Below are 21,443 nucleotides of genomic sequence, written 5' to 3'. Positions count from 1 at the left end.
CAGAGCTGCTTCATCTGTGAGGGGGATAGTCATGGCAACCACTCGGGACTGCCCTTGGGAGATTTAAATGGGTTTAGGCCTAGCTCTGATGATCTAGGCACTGTATCCCGCACAGATGAGGAAGCTGAGGACTCCAGAGAGGCAGAGTGAACAGCTGAGCCCCAGGGAGCCTTCCCGAGCTGAAGGCCTCACACCCTGCGACGTGTGTACCTTCTGCCGGACAGTCCCTGTCTGAGGTGGCCATGGTGTCTGTGTTGAGCTGGGGATGAAGGGAGTCATGGGGGCGGCAGGTGTGGTTGAGTCATTTGGCTGGCCTTCCTGGCAGCCAGGCCATGGTGGGTGAGGGACACCAAACTGCTCATGCCATAGCTGACGTATCAGATAGTTCTCTTGTCACTCTTGACTCATCAGTGCCTGGCCCCTGGCTGCCTGCAGGGCCACCATCTGTGCATCCTGGGCCAGTGCCCAGGGAACTTTCTGGAACCCCAGATGCTATCTGAGGACACAAGGGTACAGGGGATGGTGAAGTTTGAGGTTCCTGAAACCCTCCACCAGGTATGTCTGGCTCTGCTGTTTCTGGCCTGTGACTCCTCAGGCTTTGGTTACCATGTCTACAAAATGGGAACAACAAATCATAGCTGAGTTTGACCCAGGGATTAGATGACATGTATGAACATGCCCAGCCATGTCTATTTTTGCTCATCATCCTGCCCCCAGCACAAGGGCCTGGCACACAGTAGGTATTTAGTACGGGACCGCGGAATGAATGAATGCATTGGGCCTTAGAACACAGCAGAGGCTCTGGGGCCTGAAGGCTGTGGTGTGAGGAGGGGGTGGGGACACTGAAGCCCAGCCCAGTTCCCTCTGCAACATCTTGTCACCTGAGGGAGGGGGAAGAGTGTGGGGTCCTACAGAGAGGAGACATGGGTATGGGGCTAGGGGAGAGGTATCTGCATTGTTCCTGAGACCTCTGCCCCACTCCTGGACAGACCATCATCCTGGAGAGAGTGCAGCAGAAACAGGAGAGGGACCACAAATTCACCTAACCTGCCCCATCCAACCAAGGATGATCATGATAAACGTGCTCTTAGTGAGATATTACTGTGTGCCCGACTTGAGCCAACTACTGTGCCTCTGCATTTCATGTTTGTTTTGTCTCATAATAACCATCAGGAAGAGGTGATCCCTGTTCTACACTGGAGAAACTGAGGCTCAGCCTAGATAAATGGACACAGGTGAAACAGCTAGCAAGGAGCACAGCTGGGATCTGAAGCCCGGGCGGACCTAGAAGTGGTTCTAGCCTCAGTTTATTCCTCCTGGGCAGCCATGCTCAGCCCAGAGAGCTGGGAGAACCAGGTGGTGGGAGTGGGGGTATCTCAAGGTTGTGTCCTGGTGTTAATCCCTGGGGCCCCTGGCCATATCTAGCTTGTGGTGAGTGTCTCTGGCCTGTTGGAGCAGCCACTGGAATGCCTGGGGCTTGAGTGGCCCTTTGTGGATGCAGTTCCCTTGGCAATGAAGAAACACTGCTGAGGTCAAGAGCTCAGATTGCCAGAGGGGAAACCCAGCCCTCCTTCTTTGCATGGCCCCCTGCTGGGAAGGGCCACAGCTACCCCCCACCCTCGCCCTCTGCCAGACACCCAGAGGAGGCTCTTTCCAGTGGCACAGTCATGGGGTTGGAGGGGGCACAGGCAGCCCAGCCAGGATTCCTCATGGGAAGTGTGTGGTGGCTCTTTAGACTTGTCTGCTAACAGGAGGCTCTGCCCATAACTTCCTCTTCCCACTGGAGTTCGTTCAGGAAGCCAGAACCAGCATGGGGATGCTCAGGCCTCCAAGATCCCCTAGGACCATGGGCAGGCCACCCCTCAGCCCAGCTTTTGCCTACTTTGAAGACCTCAAGGACAAGAGGGCCCTAATCTTACCAAGCCAGGCCCTCCTCAATCCAAGGCCTTCTTAGGCGTTGCCAAGGAAACTGATGCAGCAGCCAAAGAGCCTGGCCCAGGTCTCCATGACAACCTACCACAGCCCACCAGGGTCCATCCATCTGTGATGTCACCTGAGCCCCAAATGGATGCCCTCCCACCCCCACCACACTTGTCACAATCAGATGTCACAGTCTGATAGCAGGTCCCTGTCACAAAATACCTCACAGCCTGACCTGCAACCCTCAGACCCCTGAGAGATGAGCAGGGAGCTAAGACACTCCTCATGCCTTGACCACACCCTGTGTTTATGCCCCTCTTGGGTGGGGGCCTGAACCTCCAGGCCCTGGATGTGCCCTGGGTGGCTGGCTTAGCCTGCAGCTAGAGGGAAGAAGGGAGACCTTGACGACTCAAAGTGGCTGGCTCCTGCTGGCATTCAACACCCATTGGCCTGGATTTCCCCAACTCCGGGCAACTTCCAGTCCAGGAGCAGAATAACCAGGGCCAGGGCCAGGGCCAGGGCCAGGGCTGGGGCAGATTATTTATTTTTAGCAGAGTTGCTGGCAGCTGCCTGGTGGGTGCTGGGAGGTGGGATGGGGACTGAGTTTAATCCCTTCCCTCTTCTGGGCTGGGGTTTCCTCCCCAGGATTCAAGCAGGCATCTCCACCTGCAACACTGTCAGAGCTGCCCCCACCCCAACAGCCCTCTCAGGGCCCCCAGGGGCTCATGGGGTGATACCAACCCTCACACTGAAGGGTAGGCTCATTAGGGAGAATCTTCAACTCCAGGATGGGGAGGGAGTGGAAAGGATTTTGTGTGAATTTAGGACACCCCCTAAATTCTAGCTCAGACCTGAGCCTATGGGGAGTGGGTGTCATGGGCAGAGAAGGGGGATCTCTGTCCAGCCTGTAACTAGTTTACTTGCTAAAAGGACGAGCCGGGACTTGGGGAGAGGAAAGGGAGAATTCACTCTCACGGGGCCAGACCGAATTCTTCTCCAGAGGGCAGTTGCTGCTTTTGGCTGATTGGGTTTACCCCGCTGCCTGCCTCCCCATCACGTACTCCCCCCGCAAGCTCGCTCTCTCTCTCCTTCTCACACACACCCTCAGCCCCGGACCTCGCCTACCGGTCAGCCCCTCTATTCCCAGACAGCTACCGCTACTCCCCTGGCGGGTAGGGCGGGGTGTCGGGGATGTAAGGTCCGAGGAAGAGGGTGGGGGATTCCCCTGGTGGGGGTGGACAGACACGTCAGCCCCCGCAGCAGCGGGGACCGGGGGCGGGAGCGGGGGCGGGTGGAGGCTTAAATAGGCGGCTCTGGAGCCAGAGCCCAGTGCGGGCTGAGAAGGCGGTGGCTGCAGCAGCAGCGGCGGCGGAAACCCTAGAGTCCGAGTCCGGACTACGAGTGGGTGGCCTCCTAATCCGGATCCTAGTCCTGAGTGTGTCTGTGTGCGAGTGGGTGAGTGTCCTGGCGGAGCGGGGTCGGGGCGGCTGCAGATGGATGCGCCAGGTCCGGAGGGGTCCCGGGTGAGGGCGCCGTGACCTGGGGGCTGGGGGAGGGCTGCGGCGGGACCTCGGCCGGAGCATCCCGCCTGACTCCGGGTTGGGCAGGTGCGCCCCGGGTCCCGCCTCCCTCGCGGCTTACACGGCCACTCGGGTTCCTGATCCCCTAGACGGTCCCAGACGCGATGACCCTGAACGGCGGCGGCAGCGGAGCGGGAGGGAGCCGCGGTGGGTGCCAGGAGCGCGAGCGCCGTCGGGGCAGCACACCCTGGGGCCCCGCCCCGCCGCTGCACCGCCGCAGCATGCCGGTGGACGAGCGCGACCTGCAGGCGGCGCTGGCCCCGGGTGCCCTGGCGGCGGCCGCGGCCGGGACGGGGACCCAGGGTCCCAGGCTGGACTGGCCCGAGGACTCCGAGGACTCGCTCAGCTCAGGGGGCAGCGACTCAGACGAGAGCGTTTACAAGGTGCTGCTGCTGGGGGCGCCCGGCGTGGGCAAGAGCGCCCTGGCGCGCATCTTCGGCGGTGTGGAGGACGGGCCTGAAGCAGAGGCAGCAGGTGAGGGGACCCAGCTGTTCAGGGGTGGCGCGATCCCGGGGCTAGGACTAGGGGCTGAGACCGGGACTCAAAGCCGCAAATACCGTGGAATTATAGTTGTTGTTGTTGTTATTATTATTGTTATTATTATTATTATTATTATTATTATTATTATTTTGAGACAGAGTTTCGCTCTTTTGCCCGGGCTGGAGTGCAGTGGCCTCGATCTAGGCTCACTGCAACCTCCGCCTTCAGGTTTCAAGGGATTCTCCTGCCTCAGCCTCCAGAGTAGCTAGGATTACAGGCGCCTGCTACCACGCCCGGCTAATATTTGTGTTTTTAGTAGAGTTGGGGTTTCACCATGTTGGCCAGGCTGGTCTCGAATTTCTGACCTCGTGATCCGCCCACCTTGGCTTCCCAAAGTGCTGGGATTACAGGCGTGAGCCACCGCACCTGGCCAATACTGTGGAATTCTATTGGCGCTTTCAGAATCATGCCTCTACCTACCCACTTCATAAATGGGGAAAGGAAAGGAGAAGGGACACCCCCCAGCCTTTGGTAGGGAAGAAATGCCCAGAGTAGAAGGCCAGGGCATAGATATGGCTACTCTGTGGGATGGGACCAGACATCCCTCCCTGCCTATCAGGGACAGGTCAGAGTTTCTAACCAGAGGGATTTCTAAGAGAGGAGCCCTAGGTGGCCAAGGTCCCCAGGGGGGGCATGTGGGTGGAGGTCAGGCACACCATGCCCTCCAGCCCCCACTTCCCTGCCTGGCACTGCTGTTGCCACATACCAGCATCTGCAAGTGGAGTGGAGGGTAAGGAGGGCTCTGGGGAAGAGTTGGAGGGTGTGGCCAGAACAGGAAACCTGGCAGCAGCGGCTTTGACAACCAGCTGGTAACCTGTCTACTGGCCTTCTGCCTAGGGCACACCTATGATCGCTCCATTGTAGTGGACGGAGAAGAGGCATCACTCATGGTCTACGACATTTGGGAGCAGGTAGGGTGCAAGCAGAGACCCAGGGCAGGGGAGGGAGGAGTGAGTTGGGTTAGGGGTCTGGGAGTGCCAGGCTCGTGTCGGGGGCATGAGGACTGTTGGGCAGATGTGTGTGTGTGTTCTCCAGGACGGGGGCCGCTGGTTGCCCAGCCACTGCATGGCCATGGGGGATGCCTATGTCATTGTGTACTCAGTGACGGACAAGGGCAGCTTCGAGAAGGCCTCAGAACTGCGGGTCCAGCTGCGGCGTGCACGGCAAACAGATGATGTGCCCATCATCCTTGTGGGCAACAAGAGCGACCTGGTGCGCTCTCGTGAGGTCTCGGTGGATGGTGAGTAGGCGGCAGGTTGCAGGGGGAGGGAGAGCCCAGCTGGGCCCTGATCCAGGCAGTCTTGGCTCAGCTTGAGTACCCGGGGATCATCAGAGGCTAAAAATGTTCAGAAAGAAAACTGGTGGGGAGGGAAATGGGAGAGAGCTGGTGCCTGCTCACAGGGCTCCGGAAGGCCCCAGAGGGCTGGGGAAAGAACCAAATCTGATAGGGGAGCTGGGCACCGCAGGACCCTCCTCTCCTGCCCCTCTTGGTCCTGGCCTGGCTGGTTGGGGGGTAAATGGGTGGAAGAGAGTGTAGGGGAACAGGCCAGGAGGTCAGAGCCTGTGTCCTAGGTCTGGGCCATTCTTAGAGTAGACTTGGCCCTGGGGAAGACCCTTCCCACTTGGCCTCAGCACCCTTTTCTGTGGACCCCAGTACTGAGCCCCTCAGAGGAACCCAGCAGTGACTTGGTGACCTTGCCTCCGCAACCCCAGTCCACTGGATCATTCATCATGATATAACCTCGAATTAAAAAATACTAAGTTGTGTGGGGCATGGGCCAGGGGGTGGCTAACGCCTATAATCCCAGCACTTTGGGAGGCCGAGGCGGGTGGATCACGAGGTCAGGAGATCGAGACCATCCTGGCTAGCATGGTGAAACCCCATCTCTACTAAAAATACAAAAATTAGCCGCGCGTGGTGGCGGGCGCCTGTAGTCCCAGCTACTCGGGAGGCTGAGGCAGGAGAATGGCGTGACCCTGGGAGGCGGAGCTTTCAGTGAGCAGAGATTGTGCCACTGCACTCCAGCCTGGGAGACAGCAAGACTCCGTCTCAGAAAAATAAAATAAAATAAAATAAAATAAAATAAAATAAAATAAAATAAAATAAAATACTAAGTTGTCCAACATAGTTCTCATTTTCCTGTGTTTACTACTGTCATACTTTGTTTAAATATCAGGCTTCAAATTATTTCAATAAATGGATCTCCTTTTGAGGGCCACTGTTTTGGGGGCTCCTTAAACGCAGGCACTCTGCCTACTGGGTGACACAGCAGTGCCCAGTACCCTCAGTACAGGAGCTGGGGTCTCTGTGTTTTCGGGGAGGACCTTGCAAATTCTCGAGTGGCAGCTTCCACGGGTGGCCAGTGTCGGAGGGGACTCCTCATTCACCCACCCTTTGTTTACTGGTGCCTGCCTTTCCCCACCCACACAGAGGGCCGGGCCTGCGCGGTGGTCTTTGACTGCAAGTTCATTGAGACATCAGCGGCATTGCACCACAATGTCCAGGCGCTGTTTGAAGGTGTCGTGCGCCAGATACGCCTGCGCAGGGACAGCAAAGAAGCCAACGCACGACGGCAAGCAGGCACCCGGAGGCGAGAGAGCCTTGGCAAAAAGGCGAAGCGCTTCTTGGGCCGCATCGTAGCTCGCAACAGCCGCAAGATGGCCTTTCGCGCCAAGTCCAAGTCCTGCCACGACCTCTCGGTTCTCTAGGTCCCACCCGCTCCCACTATGGTGGGAGACGAACGGAAGGGTTGGTGGGCTGGCCCAGCCAACTGCCCCAGGTGCCTCAGAGCAGGCTCAGACTCTGGGTCCCTCGGAGCTGCCAGCCGGGCACCCCCAACCTCATGGTCACGGACAGATAGACAGTTCTGCCCTGCGAAGTGGCTCTCAGGGGCCAGTGAGGGCTGGGCCCACAGAGATGCATGCGCAGGCTCATATGCGTCCCAAGCAGCCGCAGCGCAGCCGCCGGGCAGGCCTGCGTGCAGGGAGAGGACTCTGCCTTTTTTCACAGCCCGGGTGTGCCTGCCCTGGAGGGAGGCTGTTCAGTGCGGTGGCTATTTGTTTACATGCAGATTTTTGTAATAAAGGCTATTTCCTGATAGTCATGGCTGTTGACTCTCTTTCCTCCTATCTGGGCGCTTCAGGAGCTGGAAGGATTTCTGAAGTTGAGGGATGGGGGCTCACTGCCCCACCCTAGTGTGTGGCCATGATGTGTTAATGTGAGGGTCCAGATATAGCCAGCTGGGATGGGCATCGGGTCTGGTTAGAGGTTCAAGGAGCAGGAGACACAAACCCCTCCCAGTCCCTGTTATCCAGATTCTTCTCTTTCTGCACTGGGGCCTGGCGTTGCCCAACTGATTGAGGGTTCAATCACTTCACTGTCCATAAAGGGAAACAGGCTGCTCAAGGGAGCACATTCTGCCCTGGGTCTCACGACCAGGCAGGAACCCTGCGTCTCGCGACCGGGCAGGAACCCTGGGTCTCGCGACCGGGCAGGATCTGGCTCCACAGCTGGTATTTCTGCCCTGTTCCCTCTTGAGGGGCTGGAATCAGCCGAGGTTGGGGATAGAGACCTCCGAGGGGTGGTTTGTGAAGGCACACACAGCTCCACATGGCTCCTCCACCACTTCACTGGGGTTGAGCTACCGAGGAGGCCCTCACTGTTCTCTCTACCATGAGTATCCAGGCCAGAACATTCCATGCTCAGCATTGGCTATTTCAGTTTTGGTGGGAACAGCTGCCGGGAGCCCGCCCTGCCTGGAATGAGAGGTCTTGCATTTGTATAGGAAGGTGTACTCGTGCTTATGTTTAGGGATGCACCTGTCTCCCTGCCCACCCATGCCCATGGCTCCCTCACCCTCGGCACAAGTGCTGCTAAGAGTTTTTATCTACATGGTCTCAGGAAAAACCATCCCCATCTGGTGCTGGGTGGGAAGTGGCTGAGTGGGGACTGGTATACAGGTCTGCCCATCTCCAAAGCCTGGAGGCAGCCTGGGGCGAGGTTGGGGGGGGCAGTTTCTAAGAAGGTTCTGGGCCAAGGTCCATACATTCCTTCCTTAGTTCAATTTATTCATTCCACAGACTCCAGGGAGCCCTGGCAACCTGGTTAGAATCCTGATTGCAGCTTGTTGAATGGCAGGAGGAGGCTTGAGGGCTGCCCCTCCATGTACAGGGGAGCGCTGAGATTCACCCACGTGCTCCCCAGGGCAGAGGTAACTGCTCAGAGCTGTTGCTGCTCTGCCCCTCCTCCCCCACATACTTCAAGGAATGCAGAAGGCATGGTATTTTCAGATCAAGTGAGGGTCCCCAGGCCTTCCTGGCTCTGTCACTTATTGACTGTGTGACCCTAGGCAAACCACTCAGCTTCTCTGTACCCCAGCATGTGCCCAATGCCCCTTCAGAACGCAGTATGTGGCATAATGAAGGTATGTGCTCAGAGCAGTGCTGGGCACGGAGCAGGAGCTTAACACGTGTGAAACCCCCTTCAACCTCCCCACACTGCACTGCTCCAGGCTGGGTGCCAGAGTGACCCTGAAACAGGCACTCAGCTTGTGACAAGGCTGGGGGCAGCTGGGGGTAGCTTCTGGCCTGAGAGAGACTAATCAGATGTACAGTGGGAAGGACTTCGTGGGGACCATGGGAAGCTCCAAGGCTGGAGAGGGACTGGAGACCTTCTTCCCACCCTCTCCCCTCGTTTCAGACTCCCAGGCCCCAGAAGCATCTCCTGGCTCTGCTTGGCTGCCCTCATTGCGGGGAGAGCCCCTGTTCAGCCCTGCAACTCCCTCAAGGTCACCTGAGCCAGTTTAATCTTCTTAGAGGCATGAGACTGCCCACTGTCTCAGCCCTGTCACTGTTGAGTGGCCAGTGTAAGGACTTCGGGAGCTCATAGGCTGCTGCACTCCCCCACCACAGGTCCCCCTGGGAGTGGTCTGGAGCCCCAATACCCACTTCCACTCATGTACTGCTCACCCATCCTTTGCAACCTCCAGCTCCTTGTCTTAGTTCCACAAGCCATGGGGAGCTGCCAGGGCAGAATGAGAGCCAGGTCATTCCTGAGTCCCTGAGTTCTGCTCTCAAAGGGCTCCCAGTCTAATGGAAGGGGCAGACAATGACAAGCTGGTGTCCTCTGTGTATTAATAGAGATAGCACATGGCATGGCATGAGGGGGAGGGGCATTCCCAGAGGAGGCTCCTGAACAAGCCTGGGAACATAGGGGAAGTTTCCTGGAAAAAGGAATATTTGAGCTGAGCACTGAAGCATGAGCAGGTGCTTACCACACAGATGAATGAGTGGGAAGGGTGTTCCATGCAAAAGGAACAGAGTGTGCAAAGGTGTGGCTGCAGACACTGGAGCCTGGGAGATAAGTGAGACCAAGTCTGGAGCCACAGAAAAAGTAATGTCCAGACCCAGAGGGCCAAGGAATACCTCCTGGGCTGTGCTGGGGTCGAGGGAGTGCCAGGCCAACCATCTCCCCACCTCCTGGAGCTGGCAGTCACGGATGCTGAGCAGCTCCTAGCTTTCCAAAGTCAATGAGTAACTTGGGGGGTTGGGCGGGGCCAGGCCTGCTGCTGTGGGCCCAGTGGCCTTTTCCACTCCTGAGCAAGCGTGGCTGAACCCTCCTACCTGCTCAAGTGCCCTGCCTTGCCCCACCCAGCCCAGCCTGGCCAGAGCCCCCTGGAGAAGGAGCTCTCTTGCTTGGCAGCTGGACCAAGGGAGCCAGTCTTGGGCGCTGGAGGGTGAGGGGCTGGGAGTGGAGGGGAGGGCATGGCTGAGGCTAAGGTTGGTGGTGGGGAAAGGAGAAACACTGCTCTGTCCTCGCCATCTGGGAAAGAATTCCCAGGGCCTCATCTTAGAGGGGTTGTCGATTTGTCGCTGCTCTGCCTGCCCAGCTCCATGACAAGGGCTGGAAAATGATGAGACAAGGGCCGGGCTCCTGCTCCGGGGGTTCTCCTTGTCTAGAAGGTGGCAGTGGGAGGCAGGACAGACCCGGAGGCCCTGAGCTAGGAGGACTCCTCCTGTGGTCAAGTCCTCTGTGACCTTGGCCAGACCCCAGCATTCAGGCCTTGCCTGCAACAAGAGGTGACTTCAGGAAGTGACCCTTCAAGTCTTCAGGAACTTTCCAGCTTCAAACTTTTGTGATTTGGGGGGTTGCTAGAAAATTACCACTTTGGGATCTGCGGCCTGGGGAGGCTATGGTGAGAAGGAGCTGGAGGTCTAGAGGTGAAATTCTGATAGAGTGCTTGATGGGCCAAGAGCCTAGAAACAGGGTGGCTGGGCCTGGGGGCCTTGGTGGGCCTGGCCGAGGAGCAGGGCACTACCCTGCAGGAGATGAAGAGCCTCAGCTCCTTTGGAGGGGAGGAAGAGAAGACTAGTCTGCAGTACAATCCCACTAGTTGTGTGTGTGGGATGGAAAGCCCCTCCCTACCCACCTGGGCTGGATCCTCACTGCCATGTCCCTCAGGCCTGTCCTGACCATGGTCCCTGCCTGGCTGTGGCTGCTTTGTGTCTCCGTCCCCCAGGTGAGCTGGGCCCTGCCCCCTCTCCTTCAGGTCTTGGCCTTGGGGGTTGACACCCTTGCCCCCAACTCCACCCGGACCAATTGCACTGACCGTGAGAACGGTGCAAGGCATGGGAGGGGTCAGAGCTGGGACTATAGAGCTACTATGGGATGAGGAGGTCAAAGGCCAGAGCGCGGGTGGATGGACTAAGGTACAGCCAGGCCCTGGGAAGGGGCAGAAATTCCGCTCTTCTGTTGGGTCCCAGTGCCCACGCAGGAAGATAGAGCCTGGTGACAAGGTGAGAATCCTCCCACAGGCTCTCCCCAAGGCCCAGCCTGCAGAGCTGTCTGTGGAAGTTCCAGAAAACTATGGTGGAAATTTCCCTTTATACCTGACCAAGGTGAGCCGGAGAGCTGGGGTTGGGGCCGGGGGGATCCCTCCCCACAAAGTCCTGCTTCTCCTTCCTCTGGCACCCTTCCTCTTGCTGTTTCTCTTTGAAATCCTGCTTTCCAGAGAGTATGTACACGTTAACACAGGTTGAGTGTCCCCTATCTGAAATGCTTGGGACCAGAAGTGTTTCAGATTTTGGATTTTTTTTTTTTTTCAGATTTTGGAATATTTGCATATATATCATGAGATATCTTGGGGAATGGAACCCAAATCTAGATACGAAATTCATTTATGTTTCATATACATCTTATACACATAGCCTGAAGGTAACGTTATACATTTTTTTTCTTTTGAGACAAAGTTTCGCTCTTGTCGCCCAGGCTGGAGTGCAGTAGCATGTTCTCAGCTCACTGCAACTTCCACGTCCTGGGTTCAAGAGATTCTCCTGCCTCAGCCTCCTGAGTAGCTGGGACTACAGGCATGCACCACCACTCCTGGCTAATTTTTTTTTTTTTTGTATTTTTAGTAGAGACAGGGTTTCGCCACGTTGGCCAGGCTGGTCTTGAACACCTGACCTCAGGTGAGCCGCCCGCCTTGGGCTCCCAAAGTGCTGGGATTACCACTTTGGGATTTGCGAGTTGGGGAGGCTATGGCGAGAAGGAGCTGACAGTACAGAGGTGAAATTCCGATAGAATCCTTGAGTGGCCAAGAGCCCAGTGTGAGTCTGCTCCTGGGCGAATATTTTTAATGATTTTGTGCATGAAACAAAGTTCTGACTATGTGTTGACTGTGACCTGTCACATGAGGTCAGATGCGGCATTCTGTACTTGTCACATCATATTGGCGCTCAAAAAGTTTCAGGTTTTGAGTATTTCAGATTTCAGATTTTCGGGTTAGAGATGCTCAACCTGCAGCGGGAATGACTAACAGATTTTAATCCTAGTGGAGAGCAGAGCTTTAGATTAAAGAACGAAATCTCGGTGGTGAGGTTTCAAGCTTCAGAAAGAAGGGCAGAGAGTTTTGGGGAGCATCAGGTCCAGGGAAAAGAGTTCTGGCTCTGAGTCTCAGTCTTGATGCTTACTGGCTGTGTGACCTCAGACAGGAGCCAGATGTCTCTGAGACTCAGTTTCCCCACATGTAAAATGAGGCCATCAGGTGGAGGAAGGGCATCTCCCAGGCCTGGCCACCGCTCCCTTCACTTCTGTTCATTTCCATCAGTTGCCGCTGCCCCGTGAGGGGGCTGAAGGCCAGATCGTGCTGTCAGGGGACTCAGGCAAGGCAGCTGAGGGCCCATTTGCTATGGATCCAGATTCTGGCTTCCTGCTGGTGACCAGGGCCCTGGACCGAGAGGAGCAGGCAGAGTACCAGCTACAGGTATGGCTGGGCCAGGTGTAGGGGAGAGCAGGCAAGGCAGGGCCAGACGCTGACTCCCCTTCCCTGCCAGGTCACCCTGGAGATGCAGGATGGACATGTCTTGTGGGGTCCACAGCCTGTGCTTGTGCATGTGAAGGATGAGAATGACCAGGTGCCCCATTTCTCTCAAGCCATCTACAGAGCTCGGCTGAGCCGGGGTACCAGGCCTGGTGAGTGACCAGGGCAGCCAATTTACAGTAAGGTCAGGTGGGCCTTGATGGAACAGCAGAGAGCAAAGAGATGGCCAGACAGTTGGCATAGGACAGGGCAGCCATTTCTGTCCCATTTCTTTTTTCTTTTCTTTTCTTTTTCTTTTTTCTTTTTTTCTTTTCTTTTTTTTTTTTTTGAGATGGAGACTCACTGTCACCCAGGCTGGAGTGGAGTGCAATGGCGCGATCTCAGCTCACTGCAACCTCCACCTCCTAGGTTTAAGCAATTCTCCTGCTTCAGCCTCCCAAGTAGCTGGGATTACAGGCACCCGCCACCATGCCCGGCTAATTTTTTTTGTATTTTTAAAAGAGACGGGGTTTCGCCTTGTTGGCCAGGCTGGTCTCGAACTCCTGGCCTCAGGTGGTCTGCCTGCCTCAGCCTCCCAAAGTGCTGGAATTACAGGCATGAGCCACCGCACCTGGCCCATCCTGTACCATTTCTGTCCCACCTTGTTCCTCCCTACTCCACTGAGGGTGCCATCCACTCTTGGCTTCAGTTTGCTCATCTGGGAAGTAGGACGAAAAGCCGTGGCTCATCTCCAGAGTCCTGATATGATGATGGATAGGGAAGAAAGGACAGAGGAGAAATAGGAGAGGCATGGGAGACTCTCCCCACCCTCTCTATCCCTTACAGTTTGCCCTCCCACCGTGAACCAGGCATCCCCTTCCTCTTCCTTGAGGCTTCAGACCGGGATGAGCCAGGCACAGCCAACTCGGATCTTCGATTCCACATCCTGAGCCAGGCTCCAGCCCAGCCTTCCCCAGACATGTTCCAGCTGGAGCCTCGGCTGGGGGCTCTGGCCCTCAGCCCCAGGGGTAAGCCCGAGCGGGGTGTGCTGGGGAGGGAGGGTCAGAGAAAGCTGGAGAAGGTGGTATCTGAACCATAAGACAAGCATGGGTGGGAGCTTGAGAGGTAAAAAGGGAGGGAAGGGCACTCTAGGTGGAGACAGCAACAAGACAGGGGACTGTGGAGGCAGGGCCAGGCATGGAGAGCTAGGAAATGGTGTGAATGGAGGGCCTCAGCTCCACACTCCACGGAGACTTGGGCCTAAGGGGCAAAGATAGGAACAGTCTAAGGGGTTGTAGCCTAAGATGCTGCTGGGCAACCTTGCGACTGATGGCAGAAGAGACCTGGACCTGGAAGCTCAGACCAGAGGCATGAACTAGGGATGGAAAGAAAAGTGAATCAGGCATCATCATAGCCAGCCACGCATTCACCCGTCTACCGCCCAACAACCTACACAGTCCATCCAACCTCCCATCACTCATCCAAACACTCTCCTATTCACACACTCAAACTCCCATCCACCTACCAAGTCAACCACCCATTCATCCAACCAACCCATCATCTGCCATCTACCCACCTCCTCATCCTGGTCATCCACCTACCTCTCTAGTCTATCACGCATTCGTTGTGTGGAGAGATATGGAGGTGGCTTTGCAAACTGTCATGTCCTTCTTGGAGGCTCACAACAGTGCTTAAAGTTCCTCTCTTCCCTTGGCCAAGAGAGTATCCCAATCACCTACTGTATGCTTGGTTTTGTGTCTGGTATCTTGCTGGGAATGATGCCCTGGCCCCTGCTCCCTGGCTGCCTGCTCAGCTGACCATCCTCCCTGTTCTAGGGAGCACCAGCCTTGACCACGCCCTGGAGAGGACCTACCAGCTGTTGGTACAGGTCAAGGACATGGGTGACCAGGCCTCAGGCCACCAGGCCACTGCCACCGTGGAAGTCTCCATCATAGAGAGCACCTGGGTGCCCATAGAGCCTATCCACCTGGCAGAGAATCTCAAAGTCCTGTACCCGCACCACATGGCCCAGGTGAGTAAGTGGCTGTCAGCGGCTGAAGCAGCCCCATGGATGGTGCAGCCAGGCCCGAGTCTCATGGATATTTGGGGGCTGGGTCTGGAACCCACATGACCCGTGCTCCTCCCTCCACTCTTCCCATTACTTCCCACTGTGGACTGGGGTGTTCAAGGCCCTGGACGCAGGCCCACAGCCCCTCGCCTGCCCTGCCATCCTCTAGCAGGCGTGACTCTGTGCTCTGACCTCTTGAACTTGCCCAGGGCTTCCTCAGCGAGAACAGCTGCCATCTCTTGCTGCCATGGGGATTGTCACCCCGGGCCAGGAATGTCTCAGCCCTCTTCTAGGAATGCCCTGGGGTCAGGCCCAGGCTGAGAGGGCAGAAAATAAAGTAACCTGGTCACTCAGGCACTTTGGGCAGGGTCCAGGCTTGGATCAGGGCAAGGCCACTAACAACATGTGCCCTGAACAGAAGGATCCCACCTGGACTCCAGGCCCAGGGAGGGCAGCACCTTGCCTGGGTCACACAGTTGGGGCTCAGGCTCCTCAGCGAGAAATCAGATGGGGCGCAAAGGCTGACATGGATTGTTCCTGCCCCTTGGCCCGGGGTGTCCCCCCCAGGTACACTGGAGTGGGGGTGATGTGCACTATCACCTGGAGAGCCATCCCCCGGGACCCTTTGAAGTGAATGCAGAGGGAAACCTCTACATGACCAGAGAGCTGGACAGAGAAGCCCAGGCTGAGGTGATATGAATGGGGAGCCAGGGATGCAGGCTGGGGGTGCTTGGTCAGTGTCCAGTTGGCTTTTGGGGGTGTCACAACTACAACAGAGGCTGAGGCAGTGGGAAAGAGCCCCGAAGAGCTGGAGCTGGCCCACCGGAAGGAAACTCAGAGCCAGGCAAGGCTGGAGCTGCCCTTGGTACTGACCTGAAGCCCCCTACTGCCCACCGCAGTACCTGCTCCAGGTGCGGGCTCAGAATTCCCATGGCGAGGACTATGCGGCCCCTCTGGAGCTGCACGTGCTGGTGATGGATGAGAATGACAACGTGCCTATCTGCTCTCCCCGTGACCCCGCAGTCAGCATCCCTGAGCTCAGTCCACCAGGTGAGCTACGGGATGGGAGAGGGACGAAGTCTCTATTAACCACCTGGTCTTGCTCTTCTCTGGGATAAGGACCCAGCCTCAGGCCCCCATGTCAATGTCCCTCCATAACACACACACACACACACACACACACACACACACACACACACACGAGCTCAAGTTCAGTTTAGTTTGGCACAAAATAAGGAGTGGGTGGGGTAAGGTCTCCAGGCTGCGCTGTGGTCCTATCCAGGCGGGTGCTGTCTTGGCAGGTACTGAAGTGACTAGACTGTCAGCAGAGGATGCAGATGCCCCCGGCTCCCCCAATTCCCACATTGTGTATCAGCTCCTGAGCCCTGAGCCTGAGGATGGGGTAGAGGGGAGAGCCTTCCAGGTGGACCCCACTTCAGGCGGTGTGACACTGGGAGTGCTCCCACTCCGAGCAGGCCAGAACATCCTGCTTCTGGTGCTGGCCATGGACCTGGCAGGCGCAGAGGGTGGTAAGTGCCCTGATTGGTGATCCAGGCCCCCTGTCCCCTCTGTTCCTACCCTGGCCTCACCAACACGTCCACCTCTGCCCTAGGCTTCAGCAGCACGTGTGAGGTCGAAGTCGCAGTCACAGATATCAATGATCACGCCCCTGAGTTCATCACTTCCCAGGTAAGCAGACGCAGGGGAGAAGGCCTTGGGAAGGATGCTGGTCGGGGGCTCACCATCCCTCCTCCTTCTCCAGATTGGGCCTATAAGCCTCCCTGAGGATGTGGAGCCCGGGACTCTGGTGGCCATGCTAACAGCCACTGATGCTGACCTCGAGCCCACCTTCCGCCTCATGGATTTTGCCATTGAGAGGGGAGACACAGAAGGGACCTTTGGCCTGGATTGGGAGCCAGACTCTGGGCATGTTAGACTCAGACTCTGCAAGGTGAGGGCCTGGGTAGCTGGGAAAGGGGCCCACACATGCACGCATGCATGCACGTGTGCCTTGCCCAGGCCCACACAGTGACCTGGGCCTCCTGGTTCCAGAACCTCAGTTATGAGGCAGCTCCAAGTCATGAGGTGGTGGTGGTGGTGCGGAGTGTGGTGAAGCTGGTGGGGCCAGGCCCAGGCCCTGGAGCCACAGCCACAGTGACTGTGCTGGTGGAGAGAGTGATGCCACCCCCCAAGTTGGACCAGGAGAGCTACGAGGCCAGTGTTCCTATCAGTGCCCCAGCCGGCTCTTTCCTGCTGACCATCCAGCCCTCCGACCCCATCAGCCGAACCCTCAGGTGAGCTAAAATCCCAGCCCCTTACCTGGACTGAATTGCCCCTGCTCCCTGGGGATGACCCCAGGGCCTCAGAGGGGACTCACATTATCTATGGCCTGCAAAATTTCTCAAACTATGGCAAATGCCAAGGTTGTGACTCCTGTCAGGGATCGGGGCTGGGTGGACTGGGTGGGGCATGGAGAGGGGTGTTTTGGACCCCATGAGAGCTCAGATTATGCCTCAGCACCTGGAGGGAGGACCAGGCCCTCCTCCAATGTCCCCCAACAGATTGCAGACAGACAAGGTTGTTCCTAGACTCTGATTCCCTTGCAGGGTGACCTGGAGTGAGCAAAGTTGAAATGGGCCTCCCAGGCTCTGAGAGTTTCTCCCTTACCCACGTGATCTGTTCTTCATCCCACACCCACCACCACCATAACAACAAATCCTGAAGCTGGAGAGAGAGACTGGGCCCCCCAGGCTTTGCTGTGGCCCCTGAGTCACAGAGAGGGTGTGGAATTTAAGCAAGTCACACAGCCCTGGGTGATTCTGAACAAAACCCTATATGTAGTCCCAGTACCTCCTTACCTCCTTCCTTGGGCGGCAGGTTCTCCCTAGTCAATGACTCAGAGGGCTGGCTCTGCATTGAGAAGTTCACCGGGGAGGTGCACACCGCCCAGTCCCTGCAGGGCGCCCAGCCTGGGGACACCTACACTGTGCTTGTGGAGGCCCAGGATACAGGTATGGCCAGGCAGTGATGGGAGCCCCTGGGAGGGGGTACAAACCTCAGACAGACAGACAGCAGGACTGAGCTTCCTCCCAGAGGCCGTCACTGGCAACCCCCAGCCCCAAGCAGGAGAGGCAGATATGAAGCTGGGTTCAATGTTCCTCTCTGAGAATGGATCTACTCCTCCGGTGAGCAAGTCTGGCATCTGCCTCCCCTCTCTGACCATTCTCCTAGATTGACACACAAAATCTCCCAGCCCTGTCCTTTAGCCGCTGGAGGGCCTCTCAGGGTGTCAGCTTCAGGGACTGGTACAGGGCCGGGGAGGTGGCAGGAGGACCAGGGGCTGCCCCTGGGGAAGGAGTGCTGGAGTGAATGGGCCACTGGAGCCAGGTGTGGAGGACACTGAACACTGCTCAGGACAGAGAGCTGGCCCTGGGGTGGGGAGCCCCGGGAGGCAGGTTTCAACTCTCAGCTGGGCTGTGATACAGGGCAGACCCAGCAGCAGTGAGCTCTGCCAAAGTCAGAGATGTCCACAGTGGCATGGGGATGATGACAGGTGGAGAGAAGCATGGAAGGAGCATGGCAGGGGAGTCTATAAGGCGAGGCTCATGGGCCGTGGGAGCAGCCCAGGGACCTCAGAGCTCACCCTCCCCCTGACAACACCTGGCCAGCTCAGCACTGCCTCCTCTGCAGATGAGCCGAGACTGAGCGCTTCTGCACCCCTGGTGATCCACTTCCTAAAGGCCCCTCCTGCCCCAGCCCTGACTCCTGCCCCTGTGCCCTCCCAATACCTCTGCACACCCCGCCAAGACCATGGCTTGATCGTGAGTGGACCCAGCAAGGACCCCGATCTGGCCAGTGGGCACGGTCCCTACAGCTTCACCCTTGGTCCCAACCCCACGGTGCAACGGGATTGGCGCCTCCAGACTCTCAATGGTGTGTGGTGGGGAAAGGGAGGGAGGCTGTGGCCAAGGCAGGGAGGGGGTGTCACTTGGAAGTGAGATACCCTTCTACCATGGGGGTGGGGCTAGGCCTAGGGGGAGCAGCCCCCAGAGGGCCTGTCCAGGCTGGTGACCCTGGTCTTTGCCTGCTGTCCCAAAAGGTTCCCATGCTTACCTCACCTTGGCCCTGCATTGGGTGGAGCCACGTGAACACATAATCCCTGTGGTGGTCAGCCACAATGCCCAGATGTGGCAGCTCCTGGTTCGAGGTGAGAATGGGCTTGGGTGCAGCCTGCAGTTCCTGAGGGAACCGCTGGGATGCAAGGGGAGGGAGCTGGTACACATGCATACAGGCTGCTCATGTGGACAGCATATGCCTGTGCACACTTGCACACCTATGGCTGGGTACACATACCTGGGCACACAGGAACAGGCACAGAGGCACATACATTTTTTTTTGAGACAGAGTCTCACTCTGTCACCCAGGCTGGAGTGTAGTGGCATGATCTTGGCTCACTACAACTTCCGCCTCCCAGATTCAAGCAATTCTTCTGCCTCAGGCTACCAAGTAGCTGGGATTACAGGTGTGCACCATCATGCCCTGCTAATTTTTGTATTTTTAGTAGAGACGGGGTTTCACCATGTCAGCCATGAACTCCTGGCTTAAGTGATCCACCCATTTCAGCCTCCCAAAGGGCTGGGATTACAGGTGTGAGCCACCACGCCTGGCTAGTGCATATATCTTCACACACACGTGAATACACACATGTGCAGAAACACACACATATCAGCCAGGTGGCTGGGCTGGGGGCTCTGAGCAGCTGGGGAGCCCTCCCCTCCCTACCCTTACCTTCCTCCCCTCTCCCCTCAGTGATCGTGTGTCGCTGCAACGTGGAGGGGCAGTGCATGCGCAAGGTGGGCCGCATGAAGGGCATGCCCACGAAGCTGTCGGCAGTGGGCATCCTTGTAGGCACCCTGGTAGCAATAGGTAATGAAGGTTGGACATTACCTGCGTGGGCGAGGGCGATGGGTGGTTGGAACCACAGCCTCCAAATAAACACCTTTGTCCCCAGGGTGCCCCTAGCTCTGAAAAAGGAAGCCCCCAACTCTCCTCGTCATTATGCGCCTGCCCTTTGATCATAGTCATTGTCATCATCATTGATAGTAGCATCTACGGTCACATGATTGCACATTGACTGTGTGGCAGGGACTATTGCCGGGAATCCTCCCAGCAACCCTGTGAGGTAGATCCTGGTATCTCCCCATTTTGCAGATGAGGTCATTGAGGCTCAGAGAGGTTAAGTGACTTGTCCAAGGTTACACAGTCAGGTTGTGACAGAACCCAGGTCTTTCTAGCCTAATTGCATCAGTCTAAACCACCCCTTCTATCCCCTTTATTTCTTTAGCCCCTCAAATTTTCTCCTTGCTGGTTTTCCTTGCTGGTTCTAGCACACTGCTGTGATGAGCCTTTCTCTTGGAGGTCCATGGAGTTGGGATCCAACTTACTGGTTCCCCGATGTCCCCAAGAGAAGGGGACTTTGGAGGCTGAGTATACTGGGTCAGCCTCAGAGGGGTAGGGGCCAAGCAGGCCGAGGAGTCAAGCTTCTCCAGGCACCACCACAGAGTCATACCCAGCCCAGCCTCAGGATGCTGTCCAGGAAACTCATCTCTTCATTAATCCAATGCCAATCACAGGAAGTCCCTCGTGATGAACAAGTCCCACGGCCCCTTCTGAGGCCTGATCCATCCCTCTTGGGCCCCACAGGAATCTTCCTCATCCTCATTTTCACCCACTGGACCATGTCAAGGAAGAAGGACCCAGATCAACCAGCAGACAGCGTGCCCCTGAAGGCGACCGTCTGAATGGCCCAGGCAGCTCTAGCTGGGAGCTTGGCCTCTGGCTCCATCTGAGTCCCCTGGGAGAGAGCCTGGCACCCGAGATCCAGCAGGGGACAGGACAGAGTAGAAGCCCCTCCATCTGCCCTGGGGTGGAGGCACCATCACCATCACCAGGCATGTCTGCAGAGCCTGGACACCGACTTTATGGACTGCCCATGGGAGTGCTCCAAATGTCAGGATGTTTGCCCAATAATAAAGCCCCAGAGAACTGGGCTGGGCCCTATGGGATTGGTATGTCTGTGTCTCAGTGTCTATGTGTGCATGTGTGTGTGTGAGTGTGCACACACCTGCTTTTTCATCCCTTCCCCATCTCCTGCCACATAGAAAGGGTCTGGGCTTGAAGGACAAGACTGAGGTCCCCTGCAGGGAAGGACATGAAGACGTAATATGGGCTATTGGTGAGAGCTTGGGGCCACAGCAAAGTGGGTCATTTTTGTGGGCATCCAGAGCCCACCAGCTACAGACCCTGGATGGGTGAACTCTATGCAGGTGATGGTCAAGGAGGGGTGTCCTTGAGGGTGTCATCTCTGTGTTTTCCTGGATGTCATCTTTGCTATGGGAAGGCAAAACTTCGTGAGTCCCCATCTTCTGCTCATGTGTGAGCACCTTGTGCTCCTGTGCATGAGTCACTTACACCCAGGGATGGGCAGAGGCCCCTCAGTCTCTGCAGGGCCCTGGGCAGGATGGTGAGGCCCCATGGGTTAGGAGCATGTGAGGTGAGGCTGCCCCAGTGTAGGCTCCAAGGCACTGCTGTGTTTCACACACAGGCTGGTGAGTGCATGAGGGCATCTGCAGGAAATCAGAGAAGGGGAGTCACTTAGATGGAGACAATCGGAGTGGGACGGGCACCCCCGTGGCTTACTCTGGAGCTGCCCCTCTCTGAGGTGAACCCCTGACCCTGGCCCAAGATTAAGCCATGTCCTGATGCTCTGCTGAGCCCGGCTGAGCCCTGCTAAGTAAGAGCTGAGCTCTCCAGATTGACCTCTAATCCCTGACCTGTGGGTGACCCCAGATACATGCTGATCCCCTATGTCCCCTTCTCAACCATCTCTGGGGAGTCAGGGTGGGACTTGCTGTCCCAAGCACCATGAGCTGATGATGGTCAATCACAGGAAAGGGAGAAAAACAACCTCTGTGGGGCCCAGGCCCTATTTTTAGGAGATAATCTCTCCACTATTGGCAGATTCTGTGGGATGGGGGC

General features: G+C 56.9%; 2 protein-coding genes across 4 annotated transcripts; both read left to right on the top strand.

Annotated features, from left to right (window-relative positions):
* The first annotated feature begins 3,225 nt into the window (after positions 1–3,225).
* On the top strand, positions 3,226–7,140 carry RRAD (RRAD, Ras related glycolysis inhibitor and calcium channel regulator). Its single transcript, XM_001143391.7, has 5 exons — positions 3,226–3,375; positions 3,590–3,974; positions 4,878–4,951; positions 5,076–5,280; positions 6,472–7,140. Exons 2-5 carry the CDS (start codon positions 3,605–3,607, stop codon positions 6,747–6,749), a joined length of 927 nt encoding a protein of 308 aa, XP_001143391.3. The 5' UTR covers positions 3,226–3,375; positions 3,590–3,604; the 3' UTR covers positions 6,750–7,140.
* An 84-nt stretch (positions 7,141–7,224) lies between these two features.
* CDH16 (cadherin 16) lies at positions 7,225–20,476 on the top strand. 3 transcript variants are annotated; one of them, XM_511017.7, is made up of 18 exons: positions 7,225–9,775; positions 10,501–10,558; positions 10,854–10,937; positions 12,146–12,301; positions 12,372–12,510; positions 13,207–13,365; positions 14,173–14,369; positions 14,973–15,095; positions 15,305–15,455; positions 15,707–15,934; positions 16,018–16,094; positions 16,168–16,356; positions 16,458–16,699; positions 17,283–17,416; positions 18,096–18,338; positions 18,505–18,612; positions 19,215–19,331; positions 20,109–20,476. In XM_511017.7, exons 2-18 carry the CDS (start codon positions 10,514–10,516, stop codon positions 20,204–20,206), a joined length of 2,490 nt encoding a protein of 829 aa, XP_511017.4. In that variant the 5' UTR covers positions 7,225–9,775; positions 10,501–10,513; the 3' UTR covers positions 20,207–20,476. The 3 variants fall into 3 exon arrangements, with proteins under 3 accessions (XP_511017.4, XP_016785479.2, XP_054525369.1); XM_016929990.3 differs by lacking the exons at positions 7,225–9,775; positions 20,109–20,476 and adding an exon at positions 19,750–20,102 and having other exon boundaries at positions 9,791–10,558; XM_054669394.2 differs by lacking the exon at positions 7,225–9,775 and having other exon boundaries at positions 9,793–10,558.
* The last annotated feature ends 967 nt before the right edge of the window (positions 20,477–21,443 follow it).

The sequence above is a fragment of the Pan troglodytes genome, chromosome 18 (assembly GCF_028858775.2).
Source record: "Pan troglodytes isolate AG18354 chromosome 18, NHGRI_mPanTro3-v2.0_pri, whole genome shotgun sequence".
Classification (NCBI taxonomy): Eukaryota; Metazoa; Chordata; class Mammalia; order Primates; family Hominidae; genus Pan; species Pan troglodytes.
This window is presented reverse-complemented; position numbering and strand designations above follow the sequence as displayed.